Source organism: Patella vulgata, chromosome 8, assembly GCF_932274485.2.
Source record: "Patella vulgata chromosome 8, xgPatVulg1.2, whole genome shotgun sequence".
NCBI classification, from domain to species: Eukaryota; Metazoa; Mollusca; class Gastropoda; family Patellidae; genus Patella; species Patella vulgata.
The window spans coordinates 18,433,776-18,445,345 of NC_065886.2; the positions used below are offsets into that span (position 1 = coordinate 18,433,776).

Genomic DNA, 11,570 nt, shown 5'->3' on the forward strand with positions numbered 1-11,570 from the left:
ATCCTTAGTACAAGAGAACCGCAGAACCTGAAAAAAAACAAAAAAACACTCGGACAATGAACCGAAAGACTTTTTTTTTACAAGTTCCTCTTATTCTATGCCAATTCGCAGCGATTTTTTGCTCGGCTGACATATTCTATGGTGAACTGATGTGGTTTATTCCCATCTCTGCAGCAGTCTAGTACGAATATAGTTTTAAACTTATGGCAGGGAAAACAGTCATAAACCATTTATGCTGTTGGAGACTTTCGTTTATTAAGCATATGCATCTGGTTCTACCAACCTACTTCTAACTGTTATTTAATTTCTTATCCCTGGCTAAATTACAAGTAAAACAACTTTCTTTGCCAACAATACGATTGGTCCGCATGCTAAATAAATTCAATAACTAATAATAAAATTAATTACCTGGCTCAACAAGACGAGATATTCCATATAAACATACAAAGTATAGGCCAGCTAAATGTTATGCACCTACTTTTGTGCATTACGTAGGGTTTCAGACAGAAGTCTGTAGATGGAAAGGGGCTTAAAGGACAACTCCAGCCGTTGCAGATTTTTCTATGTTTTATTGGTAATACATGTAAATTGTTGAGAAAAAATAAATCTGGCCAGAATTTCCTTACATCAAATATAATATTGCTAGCAACTATAGAGGTCACATTTGTAGGCCTAAGTAAATAATGATCACGGGATTCAAATGAAATATCTCTCCTGTAGTGTAGTATAGTAATTTGTACCTTAAAGGCTCGATGCGTCATTTAGCGCTATCGGAATCCCTTGCAAACCAGTTACCACATTATTGCGAAATCCTATCATAATTCATAAGTGTTCGGTGCAATATAGTAAAATGTGATAAGAAATGACCATGATTAGAATCTCATCTCCGGAGTAGGCTGAGTTAGGCAACTTACACAAATACTAATTGTATAGTCCATGGAGTTTTAACAAGAATAGTAATCAGACAGGATTACGGAGTAGGTTTGAAGGCAATGTACATGTATATATAATACAATAAAATGTGTGTACGATTCGTAAATTGAAACTTATATCGTCTCTAACTTAACGTAGGCTTAACAGATTTTTTTCAATTGTGATAAGATCACGTCAGCTGTAATGTGACCGTACCGGTAGAGGCTAAAGCTAACATCTAATTTATGGAAAGTGTTAATGTTCACGAGAATCCTATAGATTTCAACGATTTCTGACAATTACTATCAGAATTATTACCCGTGTTTAGCCTTATTTGAGAATTTTTGTCGACCGTCTGTCTAGCTGCTAAAGATTGCTTGTCGTCTGACAGACTTAAAATCTGAACTATATTAACCCCAGGGAGAATCCTGATACATTCTGACGATATGGGCTGTTTGATTCGTTGCCTGGCAATCTGTCTTTTAAAGTCTTGTGCAATCTAAATTAAACAGCGCCGATGTAACTTCGTAGTCAAATCATGTAAAATGGAAAATTAGTTTTATACAAACTGTAATTGACAAGACTTTCAAAGCCCCAGTGCGTCTTTAAAAAATAATACTTATAAATACTAACTACTTAACCGGGCCTACCGAATACTTTCAGGCCCTAGAAGACCCAACTACTGCAACTCCTCTCGCAATATAATAACTGTAATTACAGTTCATATTTTTTGTCGATTTTGGACTTTTCTCTTTAATTCGCAAATTTCAAAATTTATTCTTACACTATAAATAAACTATGGGGGGGGGGGGGTAAAAATGATGATACAGCCGTGGATCCAATGTTAAGCAATAAGCATCACGATCATCGAAATCGTCTAAAAATTATTTTGAAAGAAATTGGTGTGCCTCCTTCCTTTATCTGGACCTAGAGTTTATAACAAGGCCATCCCCCCTCCCCTCCCAGGAACTATTCTTTTCAGAATCCTCATCCCCAGGGCGTATTTTAGCTCGTTAAGCTGACACACGTTACAGTTACACACGTGACACACCCATCCCCAAAATATGATATATCCCGACGGGTGCACATAGTGAAGTTGAACATCAAATCGGCGTAGGCCTCTTTGGTAATGATACGTCATTCACGCGGCCCTTGGATTTGCACGCAAAACTAAATCTCACCGATCAAGTCGATCAAAATTCACGTCTTGTCAACTTCAAAAACATCAAAGCCACCATGTGGGGAGCCATTTAATTCTGTTAGAGTTATTTCCCCTCAAAACAATTTTGCCCAGAAATAACGCCTGAATTTTCATGTTGGACGATTTTCCCGATAAAAAATAATAAGTCCTTTGTTGTATCTTATAGTATATTTTGTCGTCACTTGCGTCCGGGGTTCTTCAGTCCAACCTTTCTTGCGAACAATTTACAGACAGAATACATTTAGGCTATAGTCGGATTATGTTGAACTTCGCAGGAATTGTAGCCTATAATGGCATCAACTTTCATGATGACCTCTCCCTCGTCAAGATTTGATATTGAAGCAGAAATAAATCTTTTTAAAAAGCACAGAAAGAGTTCTCAAAATTGGGTCTATTTAAGTAATACTTGGGTTACACCAATCAGTTTGCGGTCATACCGGTGTTGCTAAGATTAAACTAGTAAGAACAGCGAATAATCATGTTTAAAGACTAAAACATAACACCTTTTACGCGCTTTTAATGCAGAAAGTGTCTGTATTCATATTGCATAATATGTACCAAATTACTGTGGGAAATTGATAAGTGAAATTAATAGATGCAGCGACTAGAAGACGCATTATTCGGAAAATGATATCTTTTTGATGCACCGGTACCAGAGTTCCGGATGTAGCCTATTTAGGTTGATCTTGAACGTTGCTTGTTAGTTAATAAACCAGTAAATGTTATTCCATATAGGTTTTTTTTATTTTAATCAACAAGGAGATAAACGAAACCATCAGTATTACTAACTGAATGGTTATCATTTATTGTAAGTTCGTTTTAAACGAATGGGCAAATGTAATGGAGTTTAACGTCCTATTGTTCTGCTCCGACTGTGCTAATGAATACTTGCATCCGAACGGCTAAAATAATGTTCCTTGCCAGGCCCTCCATCCTGCACCGCTACAAGTTTGTTTTAAACACATAACAAGATAATTGTAAGTGCAAGGCAACTGCACCACACAATTAGGCCCTACACAAAACAAATCTACGGACAAGACGCAATACGCAGAAATCACAAACGCAAATGTCAGATTAAGTTGTCCAGTGAATTTATGATTATAACCTCCAAAAATAGCAAGAAAATGTTTTTATGCATTTTTGCATTTATTTAGGCGTACTTTATAAAATCCCCAATGTTTACCAAATTTTGCTCACCGAAAGCGGTAAAATCGAAGTGGACGACATTTGCCTAATCAATGTACAAGAAAACCCTGAACTGTTGGTTAAGTACACTATAAATGTATTATGAGCATATAAATTAATGCTTTTGGGGGCATTCTTTCATTTGAAGTTATAGCCAGTAGTGTTAACTGGTTCCTTAAAGTGGTAAAATAAGTAAAATCCAAGATGGCCGACATTCACCAATTCAATGTACAAGAAAATCCCAAACGTTTGGTTTAATTAATGCTTTTGAGGTCATTCTTTCATTTGAAGATATACCCTGTTGTGTTCACTGGTCCTTTAAAGCGGTAAAATCTGGTAAAATCCAAGATGGCTAAAATTTGCCTAAACAATGTACACACAATAAATCTAAATGGTTTGTTTTTAAGACCCCATTAATGTATAATGAACATATAAATTAAGGCTTTAGAGGTCTTTCTTTCATATGACGATATACCGAGTGGTGTTAACGTTAACTTGTCTCTTATACCTTTTAGGGGTACCCCTCCCCCCCCCCCCCCCACAATCTCCGACCGATAACCCAAATTTACGAATAGGCTTTACCCGGCACTGTTTCATCATTATAGCACCTTTGGTATCCGAAGTTTTGTTTTTGGGGTCAATATTTCATAATGTATCAACAACAAAATAAAACCAAGTACGAACAATCCAACCCATTAGACAAAATTCGAAGTCCTAAAAAACGGAATAGGCAAAATAGTGTAATCAGCAAATGGACTGTTCACCGTGCACAAAATACACAACAAAGATATTGATATCACCATGCAAGACGAGGACACTTATTGTTAGTTTGGTACCTCAAATCAACCCAAAAAGTGTTGGTAAACTTAAGATTCATAATTGCTAAAAATTTAACTATGTCCTTTTTTTAATTTCTTTTAAACCGTTTAAAAAAAGAGAGAGGTTTAGGGAATATTATCATCTATGCATGTAAAAAAAAAGAAGAAAGAAACAATAAAAAAACATGTGTTGTTTTATTCAAAATACAGGTTTTCTGGGGTTGTTTTGGGTGAATCTATGGACCCACTGAAAGTGCTGCTATCTTTGCCCATACGGTATGCCAAAGCATAATCTCATCTCGGCGACCTCCCCCCAGTTCTATTGCAATCGCGTCCACAAACACAAAGGTAAACATAATTCATGAACAAAAAATGGTGTAGTGGCCCGTTTATCGCTCCATACTTTTGTCCACCGAAGGGAGAAGTTATTATTTTAAAGTAAAGATCCGTTGGGAATTTTATGAATCAATTAAAAGTGATAAATTATCGCTGTAAAAAGAAGAGAAAATTATATTAAATATCATCAACATACGTTGATTACCAATATTTTTACAAAATAAACATTACCTTTGAAAATAATGTTATGCATTACAAATTACTCAGAATGTAAAGATGGCAGAAATGTTGACATGAAAATTGCGGGAAGGAATATTAACTAGAATTCTATATTATCTTATTACCTACGTTCCTTTTAGTCTTTGTGAGTTTATTTGCAACGTATGCGTAAATATATCTTTTTTTGCATATAACTGTGGAGCTGTCATGTTATATATTTGGACGTGGCGTGTAATTTCTTAATTTCAGATCTACTTTCACTTTTCATTCTTATTCTTCTTATAAAAATAGAATCAGGTCCTAGAAAACAACAACAGCTGTCCCCGGTTAATTTTAGATTTTTTGGTTGTTTATAGTGCCCCTCAGTGTTAGCAATATTCCAACATTAATGTCAAATTTTATATAATCCGACCCATCCTTTATCCCACCGGCACGGTTTCATAATTAGGTCACAGTGCAAAGTGTGCTGGTTGGCACACACTAATCAGCTAGGTTCCAGTGTTCCACCTTCTCATTTGTAAAGGACTGTGGGCCTAGAAAGGAAAAGTGTATAGTCCTTTGGATGGGATGTAAAACCGAGATACTGTGTACACGCTGACTAGTTCTTTTGGAATCCTTACCTTCTATTTTTCACCGTGATTCTTCTTTTTTCGCTAAAAGGATTCCTTTCTTGCCACATCTGACACAAATTTATAATAATTCAACCCTATTTTCAAATAGAACTTGGCGATTAAAAAAACATGCAGCCTGTGCATGTTCGAATCTCGTAATGGTGGATCAGTTGAAATGTATGTTTTTTTAACTGATTGCCAACTACACATTGACATTGTTAGTGTTACACAGGCGAAAGTGTAAACAATCAGGGTCTGATGATTTTTTAGAACTTTTAAACCTTTACTACAATTTCCTTCAGTGGCTCAGCTTAAAGCATATCAAAAGGATAAATGCATCCAAAGCTAAAGATGAAAATCTGTATGCAGTGGTTATATCTATTGACAAAGTTATTTATTTATTTTATATATTTTGCAGATATTAAAAATGTCGATGATAGAGAAATTGAGTATCCAAGGGATACGAAGTTTTGGCCCAGATGATCAAGACCGACAGGTCATGCAGTTTTTTAAACCATTAACATTAATCTTGGGACCAAATGGAACAGGCAAAACGGTAAGAATTTTTACAAACATCTTTAGATGTAGCCTGTCTTCATTAGCCCGTCTTCATTAAACGTATCGCATTTGCTTTAGATTTAAACAAATTATTTTTTGAAAATAACCATATTTGTCTATTTCTCTGCGATGAGCTTGTTTGAGGGTGAAAGGAAGTGAACTAATTTGAGATTTTAATTTCAGACAGTAATAGAATGCCTAAAATATATGACTACAGGAGACCTTCCACCTGGTGGTAAAGGTGGAGCATTTATACATGATCCTAAGGTTAGCAGTTTCTTGTTAAATTATGTTGCTTTTTCTTAGCATCTGAAGATGGACCAAAATGATCCAGAAATCGATTAAAGATACTTTATGTAAGATTTAGATAAAGACCTAGCCATTCTTGCTTTAATAGTTCGAAAATAGATAATGTAAAATGAATAATTTGAAAATTTCATTCAAATTACTCTATTGCGAGCGAAGATATTAGCCTTTGAAGGTTTGACAAGACGTTTGTAATAATTTGAACCACCGTACTGGTTGTACGAAGCTAAGTCTCACTCCTCCTAGAACTGTTCTGATCTATTTAATACCGGAAAAATCTGATGTCATCGAGAGTTGATTATGGCCTGGATAAGTTAATTAATGTCTAATTAATCATTTAGAAAACATTTCAGGCCTAAAGAAAGATTTAGCTCTTGCATAATTTATGTTTAATTAAATTGAATATTTCAAATAATATGATTTTTGAATACTCACTAAAGCCTTGTTCGGTGTGACCACTAATTGACCTAACCTTCTTTAATGTTCACTTTATTTTGAAGTTGGGTTTGGAAAGCCGAATGGCTAAACGCATGCAGCTGTGCACTACTAAATGCGCAAGTGAATTATTTTGTGTTGAGTGGATGTTTGTGTTGAGTGGACATTGTGAACGTAAGTGTAGCTGTGTGGTTTAAACTTGAACTGTATACTAGATCATAAGTCGGGAGTTGTGCTGGCTCAGTGGATAGGGCGCTGGTTTGCTAACCAGGAGGTTCCAGGTTTGAACCAGGTATCAGCCACATAAGTCTGTTATCTATGCAAGTCATGGGTTCGACCCCGGGTTTGTTTGTAACAAGACGTCTGCCTTTCTCCAGATGCTTCAGTTACCTAGCTCCTCCCTCCATGAACATGTGTAATATGGAACTGTTGGGCATTTTCCTTCAAAATTTCAGTTATTTTTTTTTTACAGATTGCTCATGAAAGAGAGGTTAAAGGTCAGATTAGACTACAGATACGTGATGTAACTGGTAAACAGGTTCTAATAACAAAATCTATGTTAGCTACACAAAAGGTAAAATATAAACAGATTCTAAGATTTTGTCTAACATTGTATAGATCTATAGGAACTAGAATGGTAACTAGCAAAACTTGAATAAAATAGGCAGTGAATTATCTTATTTTTTTCTATTGATTATTATAATTTAAAGCAGTATTATTACTTTCAAAAAAAAAAATAATTTCAGGTGAAGAAAGTGGAGATGAGAACTCTAGAAGGTGTTATAACTAGACATGGTCCTGATGGAGAAAAAAAGAGTATTAATTCGAGATGTGCTGACATGGACAGAGAGGTTAGCTTTCAATTTTCTATTACATGCACATGCCTCCTCTGTAAAGTTGTTGTATCATTAAAAATTCTTTTTCTTTAAAAAGTCTGTATTCAATTGACCTTGTCGGACCATTCAGGTAGCCACTTAGATGAGAATAATTTCAGCCAAGCATAGAGAACAGATCAAACCAAAATAAAAAACAAATCACAAAAAATAGATTGAGGCAGAGGAAGTGAACAAAAAGAATTGATATTTTCTTCTATATTGGTGGTTTCGAATCCCCGGTTGTACGTGACAAGGAGTGGGTTTTCTCCCACTGCTAAAGACCCCTATGCGCAAGCAAATTATTGAAATAAGATTAAAACCATATTGGTCCCGAAATGACCTAGTTTGTGTCGAGTGGACGTTAAACCCCATTTCTCTCTCTCTCTCTTCCATATTGAACTAAGTAATACTGTATAATTCTGCACTGTCTTTTCTCAATGCATATTTATTAAGTTAGTGTGTTTTATATTTATTTAAGATGGTATCATCATTAGGTGTATCTAAAGCTGTTTTAGAAAATGTTATATTTTGTCATCAAGAAGATTCAAATTGGTGAGTTAATTGTGTCCTTGACAATGGCTAGCTTAGAAGCTTTTTATGGACAATTATAAGTTATGGTAAATTATAAGTCTGTTGGTAAAAGATCTTTAAAGTTAAAGAGACTGACATATTATTTGTAAATCCTAATCCATTCAGAGAAGTTCTTCTGATCCATTATTTGTCTTTTTTCATTTCAGGCCACTAAGTGAGGGCAAACCTCTAAAAGAAAAGTTTGATGCTATATTTGCTTCTACTAGATATACTAAAGTTTTAGAAACAATCAGAAAATTGAAACAAGAGCAGGTAGGTTTATATACATCTGGTTACATCTCATTTTGTTGCTCTGTATTTTAGAGTCCACAGGATTACATCACCTTTACTGAAAGGATCCAATTACACAGTTGTACAGGAACATCAGTTCTTTTATACTGTTGTATGTTACAAGGACTCGATTACACAGTTGTATGTTACAAGGACTCGATTACACAGTATCACTAAATCCAAATTGTATGATACTAGGGTTTGATTACACTGTTGTATATGTTACAGGGTTTGAATACACAGTATCACTAAATCCAAATTGTATTTTACTAGGGTTTGATTACACTGTTGTATGTTACAGGGGTTTAATTACACAGTTGTATGTTACAAGGGTTTGATTACACAGTATTACTAGATCCAAATTTTTTAACACCCAAAAATTCACCAAATTTAATGCTTGATCATCAGATAAAAACAATTGCACCGATTGCGATCTGGAAGACGAACAACTTGGTCAGTCATTCCAGATATAAGTAAGGATTTAACTAGATGTTAAATATTATTCATACCATTTTATTATACGTCCACATTCATAATGTGAACGTATTATGCCGTCGCCCCTGTCTGTGTGTGTGTGTGTGTGTATGTATGTATGTGTGTGTGTGTGTGTGTGTGTGTGTGTGTGTGTGTGTGTGTCTGTGGTTCGCCTACAGGGCGCAATTCTTCATGGATTTTCTTCAAACTTGGTATACTTATTCCTTATACCCCAAGGAAGATCCCTATTGTTTTTGGTGCATGCCCGACCCCCCGGGGCAGAGCCACGCCCATTTCTAGTATTTGTTTGTTTGTCGTCTACAGGCCACATTTCTTAACTAATAATCTTGAAACTTTGCATACACATTCTTTGTACCCTAAGGAACATCCCTATCGTTTGGGGTGCATGCCCAACCCCCAGGGGCAGAGCCACGCCCATTTTCTTTTCGTGTGTCTTTGTGTCGCCTACAGGGCGCAATTCTTACTGGATTTTCTTCAAACTTGGTATACTTATTCCTTATACCCCAAGGAAGATCCCTATTGTTTTTGGTGCATGCCCGACCCCCAGGGGCAGAGCCACGCCCATTTCTAGTATTTGTTTGTTTGTCGTCTACAGGCCACATTTCTTAACTTATAATCTTGCATACACATTCTTTGTACCCTAAGGAACATCCCTATCGTTTGGGGTACATGCCCAACCCCCAGGGGCAGAGCCACGGGCAGAGCCACGCCCATTTTCTTTTCGTGTGTCTTTGTGTCGCCTACAGGGCGCAATTCTTACTGGATTTTCTTCAAACTTGGTATACTTATTCCTTATACCCCAAGGAAGATCCCTATTGTTTTTGGTGCATGCCCGACCCCCAGGGGCAGAGCCACGCCCATTTCTTGTATTTGTTTGTTTGTCATCTACAGGCCGCATTTCTTAACGCATCATATTGAAACTTTGCATACTTTTTCTTTGTACCCTAAGGAACACCCCTATCGTTTGGGGTGCATGCCCAACCCCCAGGGGCAGAGCCACGCCCATTTTCTCTTTGTGTGTCTGTGTGTCGCCTACAGGCCACAATTCTTAATCGACCGTCTTGAAAAAATTTCATATGAATTCCTTATACCCTAAGGATGATCCCTATTGTTCTTGGTGCATGTCCGACCCCCAGTGGCAGAGCCACGCCCATTTCTTATATTCATTGTTTGTTATCTACAGACCGCATTTCGTAACGTATCACCTTGAAACTTTGCATGCTTACTCCTTCTATCCTAAGGAACATCCCTATTGTTTGTGGTGAATGCCCAGCCCCCAGGGACAGAGCCACACCCATTTTCTTTTTGTGTGTCTGTATGTCACCTACAGCCTGCAATGCTTAATCGATCATCTTGAAAACTTTTTTATACTTATACATTATACCCCAAGGCTGACCTCTATTTTTTTGGTGATTGCCCAACCCCCAGGGGCAGAGCCACACCCATTTTTTCTTTGTGTCTCTGTGAGTTGCCTACAGGCCACGATTCCTAATGGATTGTCTTTGAACTTGGGATATGTTTTCCTTATAGCCTAAGGACGACAACTGCATGTCACGACCCCCAGGGGCAGTCATGCCCAATTTTTATGTATATCGTTTACAGGCCCGAATTCTGGATGGATCAACTTGGTATTTGGCATATGTATTCCTTATAGCCTAAGGGCATCAACTATTGATTTTGGTGAATGCCCCAACGCCCAGGGGCAGAGCAACGCCCAATTTTTGCCTTTAACGCCCAAAGGCCACAATTCTGAATGGATTATTTTGGAACTTGGTGTACTTATTCCTTATACCCTAAGGACGGCAACTAGTGATGTTGCCATTTCAATAACAGGATGGTACCTGTTTATATTGTTTCCATATCCAACCCCCATGGGCAGAGCCACGCCCAGTTTTTGTATTTATCGTCTACAGGCTGCAATTCTGAATCATCTTGGAACTTTGCATATTTATTCCTTATACCATAAAGACAGCAACAATTTATTTTGATACTTGCCCGGACCTCTTGGGGCAGTGTCACACCCACTTTACTGTTAGTATTTTGTCTGTAAATTTGGCAAAACAAACCCGACGCCTAGCCTTCTTTGCCTCTGATCATATTACAGCCATTTCATATTTCATTTTCTTCATTTTAAAAAGTACCATATCAATCAAAGCTGGAATGTGGACGTATATTGCAGCGTTAGCGATGCTCTTGTTTCTAATACAGGATGGTAGGATCAAGATTTATAAAGAAGAGTTGAAATATTTAAAAGAACGTAAAGAAAAGGCTCTACAGGTCAGTTGTCTCCAAGTTAATCTTGCAGTAAATTTTACTGCATTGTAAAATGCTGGGTTAATTAGGATATCATTGTTAATAGAAAGTTACCCGGGCATATTTCCTAATCATGAACTGTGCTAAAGGAATATATTGTTGTGTGGCAACATCAGAAATTTTCTATAACAATGCAAAATATTTGTAACCGACTTACTAAATCTTATTAAGTCAGATGTGTATTATCAACATCAATTTTTAAGAATTTTAACTTAAAAAAAGGATAATGTATTACTTTTAGATAAGACTAATCTAATAAAAACTTATAGTTTACAAGACTTACTCATTGCTTTTCTTGTAGATTCAAGCAGATGTAACAAATTTAGAAGTAAAATATTCTACATCACAGGAAAATGTAGCACAGATTGAAGAAGAACTCAAACCTCTGCAGGTATTTAATTCAGGCTTAGATTTGAACAAATAATAATGAAATAGTTTTTGAAAT

The 11,570-nt window shown here is 36.4% G+C and overlaps 1 protein-coding gene across 1 annotated transcript; it reads left to right on the forward strand.

Annotated features, from left to right (window-relative positions):
* Nucleotides 1–4,730: 4,730 nt before the first annotated feature.
* LOC130014038 (DNA repair protein RAD50-like) lies at nucleotides 4,731–11,549 on the forward strand. Its single transcript, XM_056102842.1, has 9 exons — nucleotides 4,731–4,816; nucleotides 5,701–5,838; nucleotides 6,024–6,107; nucleotides 7,054–7,155; nucleotides 7,328–7,432; nucleotides 7,935–8,008; nucleotides 8,194–8,299; nucleotides 11,021–11,089; nucleotides 11,427–11,549. Exons 2-9 carry the CDS (start codon nucleotides 5,710–5,712, stop codon nucleotides 11,547–11,549), a joined length of 792 nt encoding a protein of 263 aa, XP_055958817.1. The 5' UTR covers nucleotides 4,731–4,816; nucleotides 5,701–5,709.
* The last annotated feature ends 21 nt before the right edge of the window (nucleotides 11,550–11,570 follow it).